At 42.3% G+C, this 26,266-nt stretch overlaps 2 protein-coding genes across 2 annotated transcripts; both read right to left on the reverse strand.

The window, feature by feature from the left end:
• Positions 1-523: 523 nt before the first annotated feature.
• On the reverse strand, positions 524-5,108 carry aldh8a1 (aldehyde dehydrogenase 8 family, member A1). The gene is made up of 7 exons (XM_068753981.1): positions 4,962-5,108; positions 4,143-4,290; positions 2,811-2,966; positions 2,563-2,712; positions 2,231-2,487; positions 1,120-1,281; positions 524-976 (listed from the first exon to the last, which is right to left on the reverse strand). Exons 1-7 carry the CDS (start codon positions 5,106-5,108, stop codon positions 524-526), a joined length of 1,473 nt encoding a protein of 490 aa, XP_068610082.1.
• Positions 5,109-5,944: 836 nt separating this feature from the next.
• hbs1l (HBS1-like translational GTPase) lies at positions 5,945-25,215 on the reverse strand. Its single transcript, XM_068753418.1, has 18 exons — positions 25,098-25,215; positions 24,450-24,515; positions 24,011-24,142; positions 23,663-23,908; positions 12,232-12,340; positions 11,861-12,108; positions 11,209-11,374; positions 10,627-10,744; positions 9,529-9,675; positions 9,036-9,110; positions 8,770-8,887; positions 8,541-8,609; positions 8,325-8,429; positions 7,758-7,848; positions 7,539-7,647; positions 7,165-7,265; positions 6,510-6,654; positions 5,945-6,342 (listed from the first exon to the last, which is right to left on the reverse strand). The coding sequence occupies exons 1-18, from the start codon at positions 25,138-25,140 to the stop codon at positions 6,331-6,333; spliced, it is 2,100 nt and encodes a 699-aa protein (XP_068609519.1). The 5' UTR covers positions 25,141-25,215; the 3' UTR covers positions 5,945-6,330.
• Positions 25,216-26,266: the final 1,051 nt, after the last annotated feature.

A 26,266-nucleotide genomic window follows, 5' to 3' on the forward strand; every position in this document is an offset into this window, starting at 1 on the left:
ATTCAAATACGCAACACAAATAAAACTGGCATTTATTCACCCCTCCTACATCAGAAGGTCAGACTTAAAAACAAGTGGGTGTTGCTTCAGTAAGGTACGCATGACATAAACAGGTCGGTGCAGCCATACCGAATAACACCGTGACACACCGTGAAGGGTGCAGAGTCCTGAAAAAAAGTCGGACTTCATCCTCACCAAAGTCAACCATCGTCTCCCTCAAGACCAATTCTCTTGTAAGAGACCTGCAACCCGTCACTGACACCGAGTCATAAATGCTGACCTCATTCTGCAGACATCAGTGACATTATTCATGCTTTAATATATGATGCACTATGACATAGTATTTCCTCTTCATTAGATATTTCAGTTGAATCTCTGCCTGTCTTTATTTTGTTACATAATCACAGGTTCCAGTAATCGGAGCCAGAGCTGTTGAAAGAGGTTGATAAATGTTACCAACAACAAAACTTCATTTATTTCTGCACATTTCAGCAGGATAAAAAAAAAGCCTCCCTCTCCTCTATCAATATTTGATGGTGACACTCTTCACCTCGGTGAAGAAGTGGTAGGAATCCTTCCCTCCCTCCCTTCCTACACCAGAGTCCTTCATCCCGCCGAAGGGCAGATTCAGATCTCTCACTAGCCAGCAGTTGGTCCACACCAGACCTGCTTGTAACCTCTTGGCCACTTGGTGAACTTTTGCCACATCCTGGGACCACACAGTGGCACTCAGGCCGTAACGTACACCGTTGCCCCTGGAGACAGCCTCATCCTCGGTGTCAAAGGGGCTGATGCAGGTGACAGGGCCGAAGATCTCCTCCTGCATGACGCGGGAGTTGTCGGATATGCCAGAGATGACGGTGGCTGGCATAAAGTAGCCATTAGCATTGCGCTCGGGGAGATCCAGTTGGTCAACTCCTTCCCCACAGTGGACAACGCCTCCTTCAGATTTGGCGAGGGCTATGAAGCTTTTGACCTAGACGTCAAAGAGCATATTTCCATTTATCTAATTCACAAGACACTTTCTAAATGAAAGTGGGGATTTCAACTTTTAAAATTGCAAACAACTTCTAAATGGTAAATTGATCTGTCAGAGCATTTGGGACCTCATGTCATCACCTTCTGCAGGTGCTCTTTACTGATGAGCGCTCCGTTGTTGCTGCTGGGGTCCGATGGATCTCCCGTCTTCCACTTCTTAACTGCAGCCACGAACCTCTCCAGGAACTCAGAGTAAATACTCCTTTCTACGTAAATCCTACTGGTGCACAGGCAGATTTCTCCCTGTCAGACAGAAGGGAGGGGAAATAGAGGACTCTTATGGAAAGCACTGACTGCTTTAAGTCATTGTTTTCCTGTCTACCCATGACAAAAAGTACGGATCGTGATCGCCTCCGTGTGGACAAATCATGTCCCTGCATCCTGAAAGCACAGCAATTAACGCTTCTTCACAGGGAAGTGACAGTTTTCCATTCAGTCACATTAACGATGAGAAAAGGAACAAATCAAACTTATGTTTAAATCAAACTTATTAATAATTGAAATGTTAATATATAGATAAACTCCTCTCCGTCAACAGCCACCTTACTGCGGTGGAGGGGTTGCGTTTTGCTGGAGTCGGTACGAGGACACCAGAGATCGTACAGAATCCCTTGGCGCAGCTACGTGACGGCGGATGTCAGGTTTGGCGGCCTTATCATTCTGACAGATGACTTGGTCCAACTGGCCTCATTGAACAGTGACACACACACACTGGAGCGGCGTACACCCCCCAGAGGAGTTGGTGGATGAGACTGGGAGAGGAGTATCTGGGCTTCCCTGCTCCAACTGCTGCCCCCGCGACCCCGATCCGGACAAGCGGTTAAAAATGAGCAGGTAAACATAGAAAAACTCAATTTAATAATGTAATATGACTGTTTTTTAGGTTTTTAAGATGTGCCTAAAGAAAAAGCTTACATATCTTAACAGACAAACTACAACTAACTGGATGAATTTCAACTCGCTAAATCATGAGATTGATTTGGTTGGAATATCCACAAAGTTTTAGATTACCTATATAAAATATGATTTTTGAGTTGACCTTTTGAGGCCTTTGGCTTTCCTGCATGCTTTGAAACCCTCACAAGAATGTAAATTCTATCAAAAACACACATACAAAAAAAATATTTAAGCAATATTGAAACAGTAATTAAATAAATCAAGGAAGAAAATCTTAACTGCACGCTTTCCTCACCTGATTGGAGAAGCTGGATCGCACCGTGGTCTGGATGCACTGGTCCAGGTCAGCATCAGCGAAAATGAGGGCGGGGTTTTTACCGCCCAGCTCCAATGAGAGCTTCTTACAATAGGGAGCGCTCCGCTCTGTGATGAGTTGGGCAGTCGCAGTGGAGCCAGTGAAGGAAATCAGTGGGACGTCAGGATGACCAACGAGTGCGTTGCCTGCTCTCGGGCCAAGTCCAAACACAATGTTGACCACTCCTGGTGGCACACCTGCAGAGACAGGTAGGTTCATGCATCCATAAGTGCATCCCTCCAGCTATTGCATCATGGGTGCTGTAGTCCTACCAGCCTGCTCCATCAACTCGCACATCATCCAGGCCGTCACTGAGGTCATCTCACTGGGTTTGGCCACCACTGTGTTGCCTGCTGCAATCGCAGGTGCAATCTTCCAGGTCAGCAGGTACAAAGGGAGATTCCAGGGGCTGATCAAACCAGCTGCACACAGAACACATAGAAACACAATCTAAAAGCTCAAACGACAAAAGGCAACTGAGATTTTTTTTTTTTTTTAAAGAAACACACAGAGCTCTTACCCACTCCCACAGGGCAGCGGATGGTGTAGTTCAGGCAGCCCATGTGGTCCATCTGGGAGCATTCGGTAACGTGGTGCAGCACCGAGGATGCAAAGAAGCGGAAGTTGTACACGGATCGAGGGATGTCCACCGTTCGTGCAAATGTTATGGTTTTACCTGCAATATTACAACAAAGATTTCATGTTAATTCAACGTGAACAGCCACACAATACATTGTGCAGAAGCCGGGGTCTTGGGTTTGTTACAGCGCTATTAACATGTCAAAGCAGCCTTAATAACAAACAACTGTGAGTTAGTTTCATTGTTTTTCTGACTATCAACAGACCTCAGGATAACTACATGCATACATTTCGGTAGTGTGGTTACCATTTTGCTTGTGCCTCAGAAAGGACTTAAATTCAAGTTACGCTGTGTGTAAGAAATTAGAAAGTTGCCATGAAATTGACGTTGATATTCATTCTTTCTTACGTGGACATAATCACCTTCGGAATAAATGAAATCTAATACACAGAATGAGTATTAGAGTTCAGAGTAATGACCTCATGTCTGCCTCTGCCTCTTATCTTCCTCTGTATTGATTCCCACTTCTGGTACAAGCCAGAAAATAACTAAATCTCCACTGTGGCATAACATAAAGAAATAATCGCTAAAATACAGAAACATTCAGATGCTAATCTGCACTGATGAATATTACTTCGAGTGCTGAAAAAAAAGGCTTCTAATAATATCATCTGCAGATATATATATATATTTGTCAAATTGTTCTGAATCTTTTGGATTATGTTCAAAGTCTGAGCGCCAGACCTCACGCGATGTGTTTCCTACACAGACTCAGAGTTTAGGGAGTCGAGCAGCTCAACCTCACGTGCAAGCTGATCCGATACCATCATCCATTCCTGCCCACATGCAGCATGTTACGTCACCATTTATCACGCCATTCCTAAAGTGGTCACAAGGCCTGTGTAATCTGTTGCCATCTGTGCAATCACTGTTGAATGTGTGCGGCAGTAAGTACAGTAGGAGGGAAAACCTTAAAACTGATAAAACATATTTCCCAACTGGCAATAAAAGAACATTTTATTATATTTGGATGATAGATCTGCTATTTTTTAAACTTTCACAGAAATTAATTCAGATGTTTTAACATTTTGGCTCCAACTGATACTCAAGTGGGTGTGTATGGTGTGCCCTACGATGACCTGGCAGGTTGTCCGGGGGTCGGGAAAAAGAATGAATGAATGAATGTGTATGGTGTCACACCCCTTGTTTATAATACACCTGACCCACCTACTCTATCCGGCTGAAAATGTTAAAACAGCAATTGAGCAAGACCTTGGTCTTTGGACTCGGCTTGGGCGAACTCCTCCAGTCGGGCCTCCATCAGGTCAGCCAGCTTGTTGAGGACCTGCGCTCGCTGCTGTGGGCTCCGTTCTGACCAGCCCGGGAAGGCCTCTTTAGCCGCCGCCACCGCTGCCTGCACCTGGAGGCAGTAAAAGCACCGAGGTCGGATCCTGCCCCGGCTTTAAGGTGATGCTCACGCTACGTCAGCGGTTCCCAAGGACAAATCTTTTTTTTGTTTTTTTATGTAAAACCATTTTCCCTATTATTATTGTGAAGCATCAGATTCCTTCACCTCTCCTTCAGATTAAAAGTTTGGAATGAAAAATGATTTGCTTTAATTCGCACCTTCTAGCCAACTGAGGCCACAACCCTGTACAAAGAGCGCCTGAATAGAAGCTCATTGGCAGTGACTGCAGAAAACACTTGTTTATTGACATGTGTTTAATGATTGCCCGAGAGCTGACTTTGAAAGGGGCAAAGGTTCATGCTTCTGATTTCAAACTCTCGTAAATGGGCGACAACTTTTACGCAGCCTGTTCAAAATTTGTAATGGAATGCAAAAGAAAATGCTTTTTTTTTTAAAGACGAACCCTGCCAAGTTGCAGAAATTCATGCTGGAACAGATTTTAACAAAAGCATTAATAAGGAAAAAACAAATCAAAAGCACTGAGAGGAGCTGCATTCGTGCCGGTGTGAAAAATCCCAACATTAAAGACTTTAAATGTATTACTCTTTTACATAATTAAAGAGCACATACCAAAAGCACGACTCAACATTATAAAAATCCTGAACTCATATTTGGTGTCCCACCTCCTCCTCGCCACTGTCGGGTACTTTGCAGTACACCTCTCCGGTGGAAGGGTCATAGGAGTCGATGTGACTTCGACAAGGCACAAACTTCCCTCCGATGAAGTTCTCCAGAAACAGGAAAGGGCGACGATCCGAGGTGTTCGACATGGCTAACGGTCGACCAATACTTCTGATCCGATGCAGCAGAAAAAGGCTGTGGACTACCTGTGAGCAATTTCTCCAGCTGCAAAAACACAACTGCTGAGAGACCTTTGCCTTGAAAGGATCCTCCCACAATACACAACACATGATACGAGCCTGCTTGGCAGCACATTTGCATGTATTTCAATAGAAGACTTAATCAGAGCATTTTTAAGTTGAAATAATTGTGACATTTACAAGCTTTACAGACTGGTTACCTTTCATTTGTTTTAGGATAGAAAGCAGGAAGGAATCGTTTGTCCTCACCTCTTTGTAAAGTTAGCTTTCAGATACCCATCAAAAATGGCAGAACGGAAGGTGGACACTGAGAACTGGTTATAAAGACCATGTAAGTGCGGCGGTACTGAAAGAGTATAATCTGAGACGACATTATGAAATGAAACGCGCGGATAAAAACAAGAATATGGACACGGAACAAAGGCTACAGAAGGTTGAGGAATTAAAACGAGACCTCAAATCTCAACAGGTTCTGTTCAAAAAAGCCAAATCACAAACTGTATGCTTAAAGTTTGTGACGAAGTTTGCCCAGAAAAAAAGCAACTCTTTTTAAACGTGAGCCTGAGCAGAAACACCGTTGCCGAGCAAACAGACCAGTTGTCCATCAATCTAAAAGAGCATCTTGACTATATGCGATCATTTTAAAATGTATCAATGAGCATTCGATCAGTCCGGCCCTCGGCTTGTAGCTACATTTTTATTTGGCCCTCTGTCCATTTGACATTGACGCCCCTGCTGTAGAGCGTTTAGTAAAATAAAATAAAAGTCTCCACATACCAGTTCCCTTTCTTTGTTCAGGTTCAGGCCAGGTTTATTACACTTCATTCCAGATAAAAGATCAGTCGTCGCTCCTTTGAGGAGAGCACAGTGATATTACACGCTGCGTAGCAGGTGTGTCTTTCAGACCATTAGTGAATTAGCTTCATAAAGCCAAGTCATTTGAGAGGGGGTTTGGGTGGAGAAGGCTGCTCAGCTTGATGCCCCCTCAAAATGGATTATTTGAGCAGTTAGTGTTCATTCAGGTGAAGCAGCGACTCCATCGAGACGGATGGATGGATGGATGGATGGATGAACGCAACGCTCAGAGTCTCTCGAGGGATTGCACTTTGTCTCTGGCTCAAGGCGGACTTCAAGGGAAGGTCGGACTGGCTCTCTGGTGACAGACGTCACGTCATTCTTTGATCTACGGGGAGACGGAATCAGAAGGTAAATGTTCGGGGACACTTTGCTAAAGAAGGAAAAACGTTCAAGTAGGTTTAAGCAGCTTCATCTCTGTTCTTCTTTTTGCCGATACAAAATGTTTTGTCGTACGCATCTTTTTTCCCCCGTGTGCCAAATGTCAGTTGTTACCTCGGTGACAACTCCCGCAGCGATGGTGGAGCCGACGTATCGCAGCATGAAGCGGCCCAGTTCCTTGTAGTCCTTGTACAGCTCTAGTGACACGGGCCTCTGGGTCTGAATCTCCACAATGGCATTCATACCCTTACTCAAAAGCCTGAGCAGGAAACACACGAAGAAGACATGCAAATAGCGCCAGCACCTGGATTCAAGCAGCAGTTCATCAGACCTTCAGTTGAGCTTCCAGCCAGAATGACTCAAGAAAGAATCCTGTGCTTGCTGTACACAAACGCTGCATAATAATTTAGTTTAGTTTAGTGGTTGTTTCAAGCAGAATAAAAAATAAAATAAATAATACCTTTACGTGTACAAGAAACCATATTTCGGCAAAAGAAAAACAATAAATATGTCCAAAACAAGACACCAAATGCCATGTACACAAGAAATAGCAAATAATTCTTCATATAGTGCTTGAAAAGGAGTGGGAAGAAGATAATTCATTAAATCCCACCCCCATCATACAACTAAGATTTCAAATCTATTTGACTTCTAATAATGTAATAAAAAATAATAATAATTTAGGAACATTTATATATAGCACACATTACAAAATAATAAACAATATTTTATATACAATATAATAATACACAATGCCCCAAAGACTCACTTTGGTTTCTTCTTGAGCACCTCGCCACTACTCTTGTGCAGGACACTGATCAGCTTCCTAATGGTGGCTGGCTCACTGACCGTCTGGTAATGTAGCAATACCTAGAACCAAATGCACAGACATACATGAGGACACCTGCACACACAGCGACGGAGAGATGAAGTCCTGAGCCCCGTCCACCCAGCGTGAATGTGCTATTAGCATAAAAGATGACCACCGCCATTTCACTCTAAAGAAAAATCAGGCTTTCATTGATTTCCAGTTGATCCATATGGCTGAGAACATCTGACTGGATGCATCGCGTGTAAGCACAAACAGCTTGTGGCGGGACCACAATGCTGCTCGCGACATGACTGGGTATTTGCAGCACTTACTGGGAAGCCCTGTGTGACGGGAACCTCGATATTGAAGAGGAGGATTCGAGCTCTGAATCGAGTGCAGACACGAATCGGCTCCTTGGGATCACAGAATACACAGCCCACACTGCAAAGAAGCAAGTCCTCGCTAGCCACGCATGTGTTCACGTATACAAGCTGTACATGACAGAGTTTACGCATAATTCATGCTGCTTATAGCAATAAACTCCTGCTAACTTGATCTTGATGATGTCCATGCCGGTGACCGTCAGGCTGACATGGTCTCCTGCTGCAGACCAGTCCACGGCCTCGTCGTGGAGAGCGATACCTGTGGAAGAGGCGGACAGGGTGCAAGTCACACAGCCGCCACACGGTAGCAGTGTTCCAACACAACTGAGCGCGTCCACACTGCGCCGCCAACCAGTGGCTCACGTGATAGTCGGTCCAAAACAGAGGCAGCTTGTAAATGCTAGACAACCACGCTATTGAAAAAGCAGTTTAACCAGGAGAGCAAACAGCAGTGAAGGTCGGAGACTAACAGACAGCAGGATTACAGGAATGAAATCGATTAAGGTTATATACAAGTACGCCAAGATACAGTGTGTAAAGTGTGTACAGTGTGTACAGTGTGTACAGCAGTTAGTGGTGCAACAATCACCGGCGGTAGGACATGTGGGGAAAAACCTGTCTATGCTATTTATGAACAAATGTCCTGTATAATTATTATTATTACTACTACTACTATGATAGTTATTACTATTATTATTACTATCAGACGGGAAGCAATGACACATTAGTCACCACCTTTGACAGTGCAGGTCTCATTGGGAGGCATCGCCAGTATCCGGTCTCCAGTCTGGATAAATCCAGCCTCGATCTTCCCGGTCACACAGAATCCTGAGCCTTGGTCTGGGGAGAGGAAGAGCAACTTCAGCAGTCCTCTTTAGTTTAGAAAAATAAATGAAAAGGACGTAGAGGAAATCCCAGGCACTGTTTTTAGACTCCGTGGGTGAACTTCACCTTTAAACACGTCTGAGACGGACATCCTGAAAGGTTTGTCCGTACACCTCTGAGGGGGTTTGAAAGAATCTATAGGAGAGGGAGAAAAAGTAAAAGGCAAAATATCAGGGACAAGTCAATGACAAACGGGAATACGATGAAGGCAAGCATATTTTAAGAGACCCATGAATGACTGTTAATTGACAGTAAACCTTTTGGACAGCTGGAACTGTAACTGTAACTGCATTACCGATCTGCTCCAGCAAGCTGGGACCGGAGTACCAGGCGATGAGTTCCGACACTGAACTCCTGGTGGCGAGGTTCTCTCCTGACAGGCCGCTTGTGGGGATGCAGAAAACATCAGATTCCTGGTGAAAAATATGCAAATTCAGGATTATAATAAGAGACCACTGGGAAATACTTCCAGGCAGTCAGATATGTAAAATGATCAGTTGCTATACTGTAAGTGAAAAAGAGTCTAAATTGTAAAATATGCATTTGCTGGTACAAACTCACCTTGAATCCTGCCTGCTTGAGAAAACTGCCAAGTTTGGAAGTGATGTCTTGAAAACGCTCTTGTTGCCAGTTTACCTGAATAGTACATTTAATAAAAATTACTTCCTTTCCAGCTCTGTTTTCAAAATGGAAATGTATCAGCAGCATGCCCGTGACCAATAAAACAATCACAAGCACATCAATTACCCAAAATATGCGAACAGCTAAGTATGTAGCAGCTTTAACTTGATCAGAAAATGTAAAAAAAAATTCTTCCATTTCTTGTCTCTCTACAAAATGTGAAGTTTCATTTATATTTTTGGATCACGATAATGTGCACGATTACAGATTAAAGACGAAAGACTATCTGCTCTTCATCAAGCAGGGTCATATTTTTACTAAATATCTATGTTCCTCTAAACAGAGCACATTTGTATCCACCCCCCCCCCCCCCCCCCCAACCCCGTGTTGTAAGCTAATTTGTGCAGTTTCAGTACTGTGCAGCAGGCCTGACCTGATCCATCTTATTAACAGCTACAGCCAGCTGAGTGACTCCAAGCGAGCGCACCAGCAGGGCGTGCTCTCTGGTCTGACCCCCGGCCTCGAAGCCTGCTTCAAACTCTCCCCGACTTGCATCCACCACGAGCACCGCCACGTCGGCCTGCAAGGAGAACCAGCGGGGAGATAACCAGATATGACTGCAGTAAATCATCAGCTGAACTGTGATGCCTATTGTACGTGATGAATATTTCATAATGCATTGCTGATATCAGTATCAGGAACCAACGTACAATACCTGTCAAATAGATCAATAAAGACGTACTGCAATATGGCCGATTTTAAATTCATTCAAACAAAATTCATTCGCTTTTATTAATGCTTTGTCAGCGAGGAAATACAATCATGAGACTGAATCCGCTTGCAACAGAAACCTCTGAGTCACTACATGATGAAGCTAAATGTGAAGACAGTCATATAGTAAGAAAGAGAAATTAGACGAGTGCCTCAAAACAGAGACAGACACTCGCACGCCCAAGTCTGCAAAACACCTGACACCAACACCCAAAACCACCAAGGTTATTCAAAATCATGTCCCCGGGTGGAGCAGGTTCAGGGCGTGCAAAAAATAAAATAAAAATAGAAGAACAAATCGTACTAATCAAGATGAGGTTTGCAAAGATAAGCAGATAGTTAAAATTACCATTAGGGTCAAAGGCAAACATATATTCACAGGTATTAGAAGATTTATACCAATACTAGTCACATTATTGCAACACTGGGGATGCAAAAGCTGATAATCTTTGCATCCTTTTGTATCTATTAAATTATTATACGTATTGCAAATTAGGGTAGCGTCATAAAACAAGCACCTTGCTCTTGGATACGGGGCTGCATATAGCATTTTCATCTCAATAAATTTGTATCTTCTCCAATTTAATTATCTTTGTTCTTTTCCCCTCAGGTTTGTTGGTTTTTAGTCACAGCAACATAAAAAGCCGGAACTCTGAAATGCTAAATTAAAAATATTTGTGCTGCCAACAATTATGTGTCCAGTTAAACCAGAAGGAGCTAATCCTGATGGAGTGCAGCTTGGTGCTTTCACAAGGTATACCTGTGCAGCGCCTGTGATCATATTGGGAATGAAGTCTTTGTGTCCCGGGGCGTCCATTAGAGTCACCACCTTGGAGTCCGTCTCAAACTTTGTCATGCCCACGTCCATCGTCACACCTCTGGAGAAAACAACATTTAATCAGGGGGAAAGTGTTTCACAAACTTATAACCCAGTTGAAAAGACGCAAACTGTAAAAGTAACTTCAGAGGTTAATGATAAGAACTTCTGGCTTGCCATGCTGGTCCCTATCTTTCTTTTGCAGTAGGACCGACAACAGAAGGACAGCAGGCATGACATATTGTCCACTATATATATATATTTATACATTATATTTCGTGATTTTAGTTATCTCTGAGGTTTGCCATCAATTATACCTCAATTTGTCAACACAACGTGTTACAACCAAATCAGGAATCGGATCCTTCTGTTATTTCAAGATCACATCCAGTTATTATCAGCGGTAACAGCAACACCAGATGTTTTCGAACCCAAGCACACAGCAGGAAGAGGAAGGGGGGGGGGGGGTCAACAGTGACTTTTCCTTTCATGAATAAGGATGACAACTCCATGGCTTTAATGTACCTGTCCCTCTCCTCGCCGGTTTCATCCAGGACCCACGCAAAGGCAAAGGAGGCCTTTCCGGCCTTCTTTGATTCTTGCTCATACTTGTGCATGGTGCGCTTATTCACATTGCCCAGCAGATAAAGCAGATGACCCATCAACGTACTCTTACCCGCATCCACGTGACCTGTAAAGACGGATAATTATTATAATGGAGGCTGCAGCAGAGAAAAGGAGTTCATGGGAGGAGACTGATAGAAGACACCAGAGGGGGGGGGATAAGATAGAAAATAAAGGAAGAATGTGACAAGAGTGATAAGACAGGTAGGGGAAGAGAGAAGATAAGCCAAAGGGAAGTCAGAGGAATGGAGAGGGGGGAAACAGAATTGCACAAGTGAAGGGAGTTACACAGAAATGGGAACATGGATGGAGGACGATAGGGGGAGGAGCAAAACTCACTTATGAAACCAACTTATCACTTTCTCTGGTGTAACTGAGAACGAACGAAAGACTGAGCAACTGTAATGGCTACCTAACAGCATATCAACCTGTGCACGTTTACTACCATTAACTGCAGGCACAGCACAACAAATTCAACTTTGGTAAGCAAATGTAATTTGCCATGTGTGGTGTTTGTGATTGTTCATGGTGCTTTAGTGCATTTCCTTCCTACCTATGACAACCAAATTCAGCAGAGGTTTGCCCCCCTGCCGCTTCTCAAGCTCAGCTTTGATGTTGATCATCTGCCGGGCCTTTCCAGAGGAGCGTCCTGGCGTTGAAACTGTGGAGAGTTCGTCCCCATTCGACCCTTTGGATGGAGTCTCAGGATGTTTGCCTGTGGCCTCCGAAACTGTGGACACGGTGGCGTTTTCGGGGCTGCCGCCCTGGCGTGTTGTGACACTGATGATACCATTCTCTGCACTGAGAAGAAAACGTGGACAAAATGAATCACAATTAAACACTTCCTAACAAAAAACAACTTTTAATTAAAAAGCACATAATCACAACGGTGATTCAATCACACTAGATTGTGCACAAAGGTACCTGGGAACATCAAAGCCCATGGTCTGCTTCTTGCCAGAGACGGTCATGCGAGCCACTTTGGGAAGCACCTCTGAATCCAGTTCACCGAGAGACACATCTCTGCTTTTAGCTAAAGGGAATAGAGGACCGTGCACTTGTTCACAAAACAATCATGGTCCACAATTTTTAGTACACAATAAATGGGTTATACGTATAATGTGTATTTCCATAGCCTGTGTGAAACTGAACGGTTTGTGACTAAGGTAGATCACGGAAACAAAACTTTAATTCCACCGGAATGAGTAATTTTACTTCTGCTCATCGATTCCTAAATAAATTGCACTTGCGCTGAAGTTAAATTTCAGTTTCCATGGCGGTGCTACACAGCAGCTTGTTTCCAGGCCACAGGCTGCATGAGTATTTGGAGCCGCGCACCAAAGACAGCATTCAAAAGTGTAACTTTATTTAATTGTGAAAAACACCTCAGTGCAGCCCATGCTCCAAACGTATTTAATGCAAGGGTTGCACAGCTAGCATGACCAAACACCTTCGCCTACACGCTGTATGAATCATTGAGAACCTGATGTTTGACACATTGCGCCATCTCCTCCACCTGCTTCACGTTCCTCCTCAGTCAACAGCTAGCAGGGCAATCATTCATTCATTCATTATCCAAACCGCCTGTCCGTTACCGGGTCGTGCTGCATCCTATCCCAGCAGTCAATGGGCAAGACGCCAGTTCATCGCAGGGCCACACGAAGACAGACAATCATTCACACACTCACACCTATGGGCAATTTAATGTAACCAATTCACCTAATTTGCATGTTTTTGGTGATGGGAGGAAGCCAGAGAACCTGGAGAGAACCCACGCAGACACGGGAGAACATGCAAACTCCTCACAGAAAGGCTGCAAGTCAGATTCGAACCTGTGACCTTCTTGTTGTGAGGCAACAGCGTTTACCACTGGAAGCAAAAATACTACTCATGAGTATTTTCTTTATACAGAATGGCTTGTAGAAAGGTTTTTGAATACATTCTTCTTTTGTCAAGTAAGCATGAGGCGTGTTTTGACCCTGGTACTTACAGAATCAGAATAGAATAGTTAAGAAATGCAGCTTAAAAAACACTTTTATGATGATCCCTAATTATTGTATGAGGATCGTCTGGGTATAAATATGCAACACATTTTTCGAGCTGTGGGAATACAACTGTTCATCAGGTGACACTAAGTGTCTACAAATATACACAAAGCTTATTTAGCAACGTGCACCCTCGTATACACAGCAATGTACTACTCGTTAGTATTATCCTGCTCGTAGTTGTGCTCCTTACTGGCATGCAAAGCACATAATGCAATCAGTCGAACCTCCATCTATTTGGCTGGCGGTTCGTGATGTGCCGCACTGAGAGTTGCTGAGGCCACCGACTCGTCATCCCACTCCCAAATGGCCACCGGTACCAGTCATAACAACCTGCTAATGATTCATTTAGAATCATTAGCAGCCGAGCCTAGTGCAGTGTGCCGCAGCGACATCCTGGTTTAGAAAGGGTTAATTTCTGTAGTGGCCGTTGTCTCACGTCTCTACGTAAATGGGGCAGTGACAAAGCATTTCGCGGAATGAATCTTCAAAAAGGAAGTCATCCTCCGCTAGGCTATGGTGGACCCGCTCATCATACATACACATAACTGGTTAAAACAAACCTGCACACATTTACATTAAAGATCCAGAACACACAAGTACAAAAAAGTGCTAACTCTTTGAAGAATTTTTTAGTTCTTTTTTAGCTACTATCAAAAACAGAACTTTCTCCAACGCCATCCTCATTTGCTTTACTGCAAAATTAATCTAAAACCTTTGTTGGACAAGAGTAAAAAAACACAGTTGTATCCCTTTGGATATTTTTCTTTTCAGATTCTCCTAAACTCATATCATAAACCCAATCAAATTTAATGTGATCGCCGATATGTTTAATGGAGTTAGCTCATTTTAAAATAATACCCAGAGAGAAAATGAGCAAAAATGAGCAAAAAGGAGGTGTGATTCAACAGAATTAATCCTGGACTTTCTCTCACCAAGCTTTCTCAGAATGACTGTCTCGACATTAGAGAAAAGTCCCTCTCATTCTGAAACACCGAGACACAAGTGAGGCGGCTCACGGCAGGCTGAACAAGCTTTTATAATTCGTAAAGCAATGATATGCAAATGTGGTTTATTCCCACACACTGATCCACATCTGTTCAAAAATGTTAAAATAAATCAGAGATGAAGCTCCATCAAATACACACACATTTCCAGCACACTACTGAAAACTCCGTTTTTTTTAACTAATGTACTCTACCCAGAAAGTTGTGGAAACTACCGAAATAAAAAGTCTGAAAATGACTTTGTAATGGACCCTGTATTTTAAAAAAAACGTTTAACACTGACTTCTACTTTACTACCGTGCAGTGTGTCCTGCTGTAAGTGGCAACATGAGATAGAGAAATTATTCTCTGGGGAATTTCGGTTCTTCCTGCAGTCGGAGGGGTGGAGGGTTCTTGTTTCTCCCGCAGTGATGTGGAGATTTCAGCCATCTGTGTCCGAAAAAAAAGACTTCAAAGATATTGCAGTTCACTTATAGGGAAGAAGGGTTGTAAAAAATAAAACTAGAAAAGCACTTGGAGAGCGCAGACCTCCGCCAAGCAGCTCATTCGCCTCCTAATTAGATTTACACCGTCCACATGGTGATCTGGATCATCACCAAAAGGTTCTAAATTGTTCTTGGTATCTTTATACACCAACCATGAAAAGTAAAAGGGAATCGGGGGTTGATATGTATTTTTAACTGGTTTTTGAATCCATAAATGGGGTTTTCAATGTTAAAATTAAACATTTCTACTGACTCCATTCTGGATCCGATCCAGATGAAGTTCGATGGTGAGAAATTCCATAAACATCGGTCAATAATCAACCAAGATATTGAAGAACAACTTTTGAATCTCCATTGACTGCAATGTTAATGAAAAATTAAAAGTGATCCAGAATCCAGGATCTCTTCTAGATCATCACCCAAAATCTGTTCCTGGTAAGATTCCCAACATTTCCTGAAACTTTCATCCAGATCCGTCCAGAATGTTTTGCGTCATCTCGCTAAAAGACGGACGGACGGACAGACAGATGGTCAAACAAACAAACGCCGGCAAAATCATACATTTGGCGGAGGTAAATAAAATCACAAGATGAAATTTTGTACATTATTATAATAAACCAACAAAAGCCGAGCCTCAACCAAACAACTCGAGATTCTGGAAACAGAACCAATTTTTAAAAAACCATGCACAACCTAAATGATAACCTTAAAATTAGCTTTTTACCTCTACTGTTTAACCTGAGGTGAAACAGACGGCTGCACCCTAACCAACACCGCCAAGGCCTTCACCAACAAACAAGCCTCTAATGCCAGACAAGGCGCTCTTTCAAAAGACTCCAACACCTTTGCAAACAACCGAGTTGCTAGATATTTATACAGGCTGGCCTTGAGGGCAGCATTAACAGAGAGCGGCCTGAGAACAACTACACATTGCAATCGGGTTCTGATGCTTGAAGTAGGATCGCTTTACGCTGTTTGGACTGGCAAGTAAACAGTTGGCATCCTCCCATCCAGGATTTCTCGAGTGTCGGAGACCCTTGCAGTGACTAAGAGTGAGTGAGTCACCTGTACACCTTCGCCCGAGGGCCCAACTGAGCACAGGATAAGAGGAGCCAGCCCAGGATATGCAAATAACCCACCACCCCTATCCACATGCACACAAGTATGCAGGCAAAAGCCAAATAACAAAGCCTACAAATGAAAGAGCGGGCAACGGGGTCAATGAAAGTACTGCATGGTAAGTGAGAGTAATACTTGATGTTCCTCATTTAAACTGTATTAACTAAAATAGGTGTTTTGTATTTATCTGAATTAAAGCATAGTGCAACACTCTGACTGAGGGTGGCAGAACAATATTCAGTGATCTTAGAGCTAATGCACCATTTTGATGGTTGTAACAGTATATCTGCATTCTGGAAAGACATTTTTGGCCACCAGGCTCCCTTCCGCTTGAGGCCGCCATGACAAGAATATCTGATTATCTTAGCTTAAATATTCATAGACCTCTGAACCCCACCTTACCCTGAAACAATCTTCTACATCCTAAAAATTAATCAGTTACATTATGGAGACTGCCTGTATTTTGAGTACTGTATTATGAAAGACGAGGCCAAACACACGTACACAAATACTACACATCCACATATTTCAGTGAAAGCGTCGTCAGCACTTATTGCTATTCCTAATAATTTCCAAAAAAAAAAGATAGAGAAAAGTTAAATTACATCAGTGTCACATTTAGTGAGTGTTGGGAAGGGTTAGATGGTTTTATACAGAACCCTCAGATAAAAAAGAACAATGTGCTACAAAAAGCCAGGTATCGACTCATACGGCGCAGCAGATAGTGAGCTTGACTGTAAAAAGTAGTGAACACAAATGAACCAAACAAAGAAAACATGAATGAGAATGGGAGTGAAGGAAATGAGGCAGCTAGCTGAGGAAAGGCTTTAAGCAGAACCTGTCTGACCCCTTTCAAATTGAGTCTCTCACACACACACACACACACACACACACACACACACAGAAACACACACACGATTTTCTCTACACTTACTTACACAGCAAGCAAATTTGAGGATTATCGTGTAACCCTACACTAGTTACACTGTGTCACATTTGGACTTCCAAAGTTAAGTTAAGTAAAAATAAATATTTCATTCACATTGCACTGAATGCATAGAGTCCCGCTGTGCTGGATAAAAAAAAAAAGGTGAAAAGTGAGCAAAACTTGCATCATTCATGAGACAGACTGCCATGGTGACCACACCTGAAGGACGCAGTTCAGAGACTTCTGTTTGTCTCTTGGCTGATGAAGGCAAAATAAAAAGACTGTTAGGTGAGTAGTAGTATGGCATACCGGAGAAGCGTCATGCAAGTTGTTTACTTCAAAAACTATCTGGACATGGCGCACGTGTTTCTGTCATGCAAATATCTTTTTGAGCAAAGTTGACTAAACTCACTTTATGTACTATTGATATTTGCAACATCAAGCTAAGTCAACGCTGCAAAGGTTTTTGGGTTGAAGGTTTAGTAACTCACCAAGAAAGAGCAACAGCAAATTACCATTATTCATTAATACAACTGGAGGCCAAGCTGCAAGATTATGATCAAAATGTGTCAAAAATCTTAAGGTACAACTATACATTGTGTACTGTATGTTATGTTAATATCAGTCATAGAGTATGTCCACCAGTATATGTTCATGGATTTAATCTATGTATATTATAATCTAATCTGTATATTTGTCTACACACTACTACTACTACTGTACTTTCAGCATGTCCCGTGAGGGGTCCCCACAGCAAATCAACGTTCTCCACTTCACCCTGTCCTTTGCATCGTCCTCCCCAACACCAGCCACTCTCATGTCCTCCCTCACTACGTCCATGTATCTTCTCCTGGGTCGACCTCTAGTCCTGTTCCCTGGCAGTTCCATCCTCAGCGTCCTTCTACCGATATAGTCCCTGTCTCTCCTCTGGACACAATCTGTATATTATGCCTATATCCATCTGTAGAAACCCATATACAATAATACCTTGACATACGAGCATAATCGGTTCCTGGACCGAGCTCGTATGTCAAATAACTCGTATGTCGAATCAATTTTTCCCATATAAAATAACAGAAAACTATTTAATTCGTTCTGGCCATATAAAAAGAAAAAAACCACTCAAATCTATGCTAATAACAATGGAAAACACGCTTTTAATTGTTATATAGATACACACACAAAATTATGTAATAAACGATATACAGCATTATTGCAATATAAAACGTGGTTTTATTATGAGATTAACTTCGAGACAGACAATAGTGCTAACAGCGGTGTGCAGAGCAGAGGAGGGAGGGAGGAAGAGAATAGACACCTTATACAGTAATTGTACCTTGTACCTTACACGTATACGTACATAAACATAATAGTTATTCCTTTGGAAGGCTTTGTGTTCTTAATAGCATCCTTCTGTTCGAGGAACGTTCATTTCGTTGATGTACTCCGCTCGGGCTGCCGTGTCAAATCCCTTGCACGGACACCACGGTCACGTTGAGCGATAATTGCGTAATTAAAAATCCATCGTCATCATGTCTGTGTCGGTTCTCAGTCGTCCAGGTGATGGTAAATCACGAAGAGCAAAAAAGAAGAGTGATTTAGCCTCTTGGATGAGAAAGTGAAAAGTCTTCGATCAAAGTCCAGTTGACTCTTCTCTTTTGCTCTTCGTGATCCATCGTCATCGCCTGTCTTTTCTTTGCATCCATCACTTCTTATAAAGAATATTCACAGATACAGCCGACATCACTGAACGAGCAAAGTGCGCTTGGAGCGCTCGGCAATCTCGCGTTCAGCATCTGGAAGCTGCTCGCCTCAGATTTATACTTGTAGCTCAAAGCAAAAATATTGTTCGAAGGCTGGCTCGTATCTCAGAACACTCTTATGTCGCAGTTTTACAATATTATGTCTAGCTAGCTCTATAGAATGTTCATAGCACCAAATCTGTGTACATAACAGCTGTAAATATGTTTAACCCAAAGCCTCTAGAGTTTATTAAGCAGATAGGAGTTGATGTTTGACTCTTTTTTTTCTGATCACCGGGAACTGCTTTGTTGCTTATATTTTATAAAGCCTGTCCACAAACAAGAGCTCCAGTAGCTGTAAAAGCTGTCATTGATTGCATTCACCACAAAATGAATCATTAAACTGAAAAAAGTGTTTACAGAAGTGACCCTTAAAAGACATATTTTACTGTGTGTGATGTGTGATTTTCAAAATACAGATCAGTGCAAAGCTGACAAAATATCCAACATTCAGTTGCACAAAGAAACTGAATGTTTCTATAAATAAGATCTTTATATGCCTCCACGTTTTCACTAAAATGCCCGTCATCACAAATGTTATTTTATCAAGCTGCACTCTCCTCCTTTGCACGCAGAAAACTGTGATTGACATTTGACCTCTGCAGCGGCCACCTCTTACATTAAGTGTAGTTTTTTTCCCCCCCGTTTAAATGAAGAAGTCATTCCTCGCCATTTCTTGCCTGCAAACCTACAGCACCGCAACAAACCGTACTGACGGCATGTCCTAGTTCACCCGCTTTTCTTTGACCACTTGTGAGCAAAATGTCATTTTCCAATGTTGGCACCACATAACAAGAGGCTATGCGCAACATGCCGTGCCTTGCAGATATTCACAGCCTGTAAAAAGACACAAAATGGTTTGATCTGTCAAAGCGTTTGACGAAAGCTGTGAAAGTTGAGATGTGATCAGATTTTCCTACGTAGGTGGTGTAAGAGAGACATAGAGTAAGACTACTGTGTGCCTGGGGTGACATTTTCTCCAGCAGTGGCAGCTTCCTGCTCAAACCCACACAGTGGCTCACTTGAAGAGAAGAGGACAAAACTGCTGCTGGACAAACCCTGCCGATAAGACTTATTTAATTATACCGTTTCAGAATTACCGGTAAATCTATGAAGGTTGTAGATCACACTAAATCATTACTCACAACACAGAGTGCAACATCTCTGACAACCTACTTTTTAACCACCCAGCGTCATTATCTTTCAAGAGTATAGATGCACAGGGAAACCTGTTTGACTTGTCATTAAATACACTATCTGCCTTTTATCATCCATCCTTTCCCTCAGGCTAGCCACTCCACGATTAACACCCTGAGGGTCCGCTTCACCAGGCTTCTGCACCTGTATAAAGTTTGCAGTAAGCCATGCCAAAACCTTGTGTCACTCTGAGTGCTGATAGAGGCAGTGGGAGAAAAAAAAAAAGATTAAACACTGAGAAAAGTATAAGATGAACCCTTATCTGCTCCGGTCTCATAATGGCAATTAGCATGCATGTCCTGATGACAATACTAAGATAACTCCTCTGAAGATAAGTGCATAAATGAAAAGTATCTTCACGGTTATCCGCTGCTGGTAAATTCTATCTAACGCCTACTGAACAGGCCCCTCTGCAATCTTTAGAAAACTGCATGCCCTCTTATTCAGGTCCGAACTATTAAAACACTGAAGCCAATGGTAACATACTGTATAAACATACATTTTCTAATAATATGTAAGGTTCAAGTAGGGAAATGAAAATGTTCCCATAAAAAATTACATTTTTAAAACCCTAGAAAACCAATAAGTACAACCACACACAACCACGGAGACACACCCGGACACAGGTGCATTCAGAGTACATAAACCTAAGTCATCTTTATTTGAAAATTGACAAATTGACTTCTGGCAGAGTGTGATGACACGCCCAGTGCGGTCCATTTCTACATTGTAATTTTAAAAGATTGTAAGAGTCTGAAGGCATTCGTTTTAACTCATCCTGTACGCTTGTTTTTATCACAGTGTTTGCACTCAAAATAAATTAATTTCTATAATATTTAACAAAAAAGCGTTGTCTATGTGTCTATATGTCATTGTTTCTGTCTGCATGCACGTGCACGTATATGTTCTTACTCCTGCATGGGAAAATCTCCAGGTGCCCATGAAACCAAAATGCCTACCCCATCATCACAGACAACAGTAAACCAGCACAATGGTTAACTGATCCATATTCCAAAGGCTGCAGCACACCTGCAAACACAGTCTTTTTTTGTGTGTGTGTGTCTTTTGAGGGTTCATGTAGCTCGAAACCAGAAAAGAGAGATGTAAAAAGGGATGCACTTTGAATTTTCTCCTAGTAAAGATTTAACTCATTCACTTTCATAAAATTACGTTGAATAATAAGCTAAAGGTTTTGCAAGCATACAAAAATAAGACTTCAGTTTAAAATGTAGAAAAAGATATGTACAGGAAATGGGCAAAACGTTTTTGTAAAAGCTCTTAAAATTATGTCAGTTAACTTGGCTGTAATTATATTCAAGATGCCAGCTGTTCATTTTTGATCCATTTTCACTAAAACATATTACCCCTAAAAAAAGTATAATATAGTAATATTGTAACAGTCTCTTTGTAGCACAGTTTTTTAGCCAAAGTTTGCCATTCTATTCTACTGCTGGTCTCCAAAGGATTCTTTATGATTAACAAAAAGTTGTTAAAAAAGTCTGAGGGATCAGCGATCCTAAGCGTTGTAACTTGGGTCAGTTGGGGGGTTAATTTAGCACAAACCGAGAACATGTTGAAGTTTTTCTAATTTCTATATCTGGTAAAAGCTTTCCGCTGATTAGCAAGGACAATGTCATCAGGAGAAGGCGTGCCAAAACAGAACGGTGTAATCGCCGGCAGTGGGGTATCCTGCTCTTTGGATTTATCATGTAACTTACACTCGAGGGCCTGACAACTACTTCCTGACCTTGGACCTCTAACCGTTCCCCTTAATGTATTCCTAACTCTCTTCGGTTGTCTGTCGCTTTGAATCGACAAAGCAATTGCAAAAGCTGAGGGTTGTGCAAAAACAGAAGTATCCAGCCCAACTGGAGTTGGAGAAGATGGTGAATGGAGATCGGCGTCGAAGTGATGAGGGCTCGATCCCTCTAATTGAGCCATGAGTGTGTTTAGATTCTTCGTCTGTCTCGTCTTCCGTGGCCTGGAGTTCTGCTGGCATGGTTTGTGGCTGGTCCCACCTTTCACAGGGCTTTCTGCTGACAAACCAGCGAGGAGCGAGGTGAGAGAGTAATCTGACCCATCTGATGTGGTGGAAGGTTTGTCTTTGCGTGCCGACTCCAAACGCGACAAAGAAAATGGCGCAGAGATGGCAGATGGTTGTTCCAGAGCACCGGCTGGAGAATCAGTGGTTACGAGGCGAGGGGAAAGTAACCAACTGTTGGTATGATGCTGGACGGCTGGTTCAGTCAATGCGACAGTCCCACCAAGACACGCAGGAGCAATGCTGGTTGACTGACTACAGTCGGTAGTGTTTGCTGGTTGTTCTGCGCTTTGTGATTGCAAATGCACATGCGTATTCCTGCTTTGGTGCTGCGCAGCAAGCTCAGACAGTGAGGGCGATCGTGCTGGTGCAGCCACCTTCTGACGCTCGACAGAAGTTAAACCGTTCTGGGAAGGAGGGAAGGCGTTACCGAGAGTCGTTGGGCTCCGGTTGGAATGCTCCTGGATTAAGTCTGCCAAAGATGGGCTTCCCTTATGACTAGCCGCTGTGGCTTTGACTCCAGCCCCAGCGCCCACTGATAGCTGATCGCTCTGGAGCAAAGAATTTAAATTCATGAAGCCAGGAGGAGCAGCCACAGAGGAGCTTGTAGACGTATTCTTGGTGTTATTTAGCGACAAACTTCTGAGTGGAACTGATAAGAGGGAGGCAGCTGAGCTTTGAGGTGCTGATGACATATTTAGAGATGTCAGAGTTCCCAATGAAAGGTAATTGCGATTAGATATAGTGGAGGGGGTTGAATTAGATCCGATGGTGAGAGCACCCAATGAGGGAATGTCAAGACCTTGCTTTGATTCAACCGATCCCGCCTTACTCTTCTCCGCATGCTCAGAAATGAAAGGTGACAATCTGGCACCACGAATGTCTGGACCAACGTTTTGATGGACACAATTTCGATTTTCACTACTGCTGGGTTTATGTTGCGACACAAGGTCACGCAAGAGCGACGCACTGGCTTGCACACGTGGTTTTGCGTTGGGTGTAATGTCTGCGCGAGACGCAGGAAAACGGGCTCCTTACCTTACAAAAGCCAATTGTAGTCGTCAAAGGGAAGAGATGAGAGGATCACAAAAGAGAAATCAGGTGCATCATGCCATGAACAAGAAAGAAGAGAACAGAAAGAAGGCATTTTGTTAAAACTTTGCATTTGCTTAACAATGTGAAACAGAGAATGCCCCTGGCTGTGACACTTTCATGTACACAATATTAATAACCTTATTTAAATCTTTTGTTACATTATTTCTGAGAAACCTTCAAACCTTCAGTGAGCTTGACATTTTCCTTAATCTCTTGAATGAAACGACTAGACTTGTGCAAATACACCAGCACCAACTTGCTATTAGGCTAATGACAACATGTTGGAAAATTCTAAAGTATCATCTCAACCGTATTCAATAGCTATTGATATTGTCATTCTCAATTATATTACAGTCAGAAGATTACTTAATATCAGTCTTCTTCCTTCACTAGTAACAGCCAGAATTCACAATAATCAGGTACCGGTAAGTGAATATTATTCCTTTAAAAAGATAACTAGGTGTATCAGTATTTACTTTAAAAGCACTTTTGAAGGAACATGTGTGACTCATATTGCTTTCACTATATTCTCAACGCGTCTTCAGATCTGGTGCTTTGCCAGAGGTCACTGTTTACTAATATCGAATTACAGTGGATCAGTCAAAGACAATAATTCCCGACCATAGCCAGATGTACCTTTCTCAGCAGCAGCTTCTCGTTTCACTCTTTTTGGGAGCGCCAGTTGACTGACTCCTTCTGCCGAGGTCATATCTTCACCGGTACTTCTGGTTACTGGGGCCGTCTTGTTGTCCTCAGAGAGGATTACGTCCAGTGTTCTGTGTGGGTCGAATCCACATTTGATAGCTGCCTGGGTCAGAATCGAGTCTGGCACTGCCTCTCCAAGCACAGTTCGCATGTGGTCCAGACAGGAATAAAGCTTGGCTAAACAATAAACCACATGTTAGACAAATATACTTTATTTAGGAAAGGAAAAAGTACATTGGAGAAAGAATGAAAGATTAAAAAACAAGGATCAAGTCCTACCTTGATCTAGAGGGTCAAGATTATGGCCGATGGCAGGGGACACGTGTGCGGGGTCTTCTTCATGTTCTTCTTCCTCTAAGGGTTCCTCCTTTGGTGCTTGTCTCTCTCGACGCGAATAGATGAACTGATTTGCTGAGTTCACCAAAAAGATTTTTTCAAAATGTTGAAATTTAAACAAGGAAGCGTGATGTCTTGATTTATAGTGTTCAATTTAAGATGTCATTCATTTATATGAGCTATTTTATAGCAAACTATGATAAACTACAAACATAATTAAACAGTTTCCACCAATGTGGCGGAAGCACAATTTATCTTCTTTAAGGGGCGAACAAACACAAACAAAATCCTCTTATTAGCAAAGTGCATTTACTAAGAATTAATATTTGCTAATGCGCTCTTAAGTCCATCCATAACTTCCCATCTGTGTTTATATACTAACCTGTCGCTGGCGAAATGCAGTAGTCATCATCCACCGACTGCCCGTACATGTCGTCATCTTCAAAATCTAGAGACAACAATGGTTCATAAGGCATTCCTCTCTTTACTCAACATAAACATAAACATAAACACGAGCAGTTAATAAGAGACGGTATGTTGTAACAGCTGTCTTTGCCTCGTCAGCAACTAGAATGCATAACACACTGTAACACGTAAAACACTGTACCGGTAGAGTGTTTAAATAGACGGGAGAGTGTTTGATATACCAGGTCCAAGAATGAATGTGAGGCGATGGTGACATTTCTAACAACTGTAGAAATGTTGCATTTGTTTAGCTCACCTGTTAGCAGGCTAGCGCCCGGCTATCCTTGCCTTTAGCTCGCAGAGGCTGTTAGCTACATTCGCAAAAACGCACTTTATATGAGGTTTTAACACCACACTATCAACAGTAGTGCGAAAGTCTGAGTACATGCGTGCTTGTACATGTAAGTGTGTGTATATATATATTATTACACGGCGACGTTAGCTCCTAAATTAACACGGCTAGCATTAGCTGGTCGCGCTGCAATGACTTTTAGCATTACGGCTGTGGAGATTTTAAGCCTCAGAACCATTTTTAAAACCATCGCACCGAGTTAAGATTATCTACCTTCATCGTAGTTGTAACCTCGAACATTTCTGTGTCGAGACATTTTGTTTATGCGTCTTCTCTCCGCACCAGCGTAAATGTTGTTTTGGTTCACACTGTTGGACCGCGTCTCACTGCTCGGCTGCCATTGTTGTTCCTGCTGCAGTCAGCGTACAGACCTCAGTTCTGATTATTAGATATATTAGTAAAATATTAATTAAATCTAGTTTTAAAGTATCACTAAATCGGATATATTTTCTAGTGATGTAGTAATAAGGTAATTATTATAAAATTTAAAAGCTTTCTTCTCGACAAAATCTTGTTCTGACGTAACTTCCGGCAGCCTTTTCAGTAGTGAAACGACCTTATATTCTGAGTCTGAATGGCAAATACGCACATATTTCGCGTAAATTGTTTGTTTGATTTATCATTATATTGTCTTGATCTCATCCACAGTCTATATTTTAGATAGCAGCCGCTGACACCAGCGATGCAGGTGAACTAAACAAATGCACAGTGAAATCAAATATGAAGTTTGGTTGTGTCTCAATCTAAAAAATAGCACAGAATAAAGAAAGATGTCTGCTTAGGTAATTCTAAAGACCCTTTCACATTGAATTACTCATATTTCAACTAGGTATGGTAGTTTGGCAAAGGGCAGCTTTGATTGGCAGTGGTTAATAAGAACAAGAAGGGGATCAGTCAAATTAGGAAGGGTGTCATCATTGAGTTTTTAATTTTCTTGCCCACAAAGTCTAAGCTTTAGCTGAGAGAGTGTGTGTGCATATGTGAATCTCTGTGACTGTGTGTGGGGTGTGGGGTGGGGGTGGGGGTGGGAAGGTGGAGGTTTCCTTTTCAAATTCCACTTCCTGTATTTTGAAGTCTTAGTTGCACATCTACATATCAAAATAAACAAGTGCACATGTTCACAAACTTGCTCCTTTTGCAGCATCACACAGGTGACAGGCAGGGATCTCTTTCTTTCTAAATGTTTCTAGGACACGATGAAACCCAAAAGCATAAACCCCACTCGATATGTAATGGAAAAGGAACATGTATTTCCAAAGTGAAGAGTCAACTTTATGACTGTAGTAGTGTTTGCGGCTTGCTTCTTGAATTGTCCAATAAAACTTTATTCAAACCACATATTTGGCATAGTGTCAGACCAAATAATGTTTTGCTCCTTTTAA

Source organism: Brachionichthys hirsutus, chromosome 20 (genome assembly GCF_040956055.1).
Source record: "Brachionichthys hirsutus isolate HB-005 chromosome 20, CSIRO-AGI_Bhir_v1, whole genome shotgun sequence".
Classification (NCBI taxonomy): domain Eukaryota; kingdom Metazoa; phylum Chordata; class Actinopteri; order Lophiiformes; family Brachionichthyidae; genus Brachionichthys; species Brachionichthys hirsutus.

What these genes read in the sequence shown, in the direction of transcription:
- aldh8a1 (XM_068753981.1), bottom strand. Translation starts at nt 5,108, where the DNA reads ATGTCGAACACCTCGGATCGTCGCCCTTTCCTGTTTCTGGAGAACTTC. An exon ending in CCGCTGCCCTGTGGGAGTGG is followed by an intron (nt 2,713 to 2,810) that starts GTAAGAGCTCTG and finishes TTCTGTGTGCAG; the next exon opens with CTGGTTTGATCAGCCCCTGG. An exon ending in GTAAAGAGCACCTGCAGAAG is followed by an intron (nt 977 to 1,119) that starts GTGATGACATGA and finishes TTTGACGTCTAG; the next exon opens with GTCAAAAGCTTCATAGCCCT.
- hbs1l (XM_068753418.1), bottom strand. Translation starts at nt 25,140, where the DNA reads ATGTCTCGACACAGAAATGTTCGAGGTTACAACTACGATGAAG. An exon ending in CTGTTAATAAGATGGATCAG is followed by an intron (nt 9,111 to 9,528) that starts GTCAGGCCTGCT and finishes TGTACTATTCAG; the next exon opens with GTAAACTGGCAACAAGAGCG. An exon ending in CCGTCACACAGGGCTTCCCA is followed by an intron (nt 7,266 to 7,538) that starts GTAAGTGCTGCA and finishes ATTTGGTTCTAG; the next exon opens with GTATTGCTACATTACCAGAC.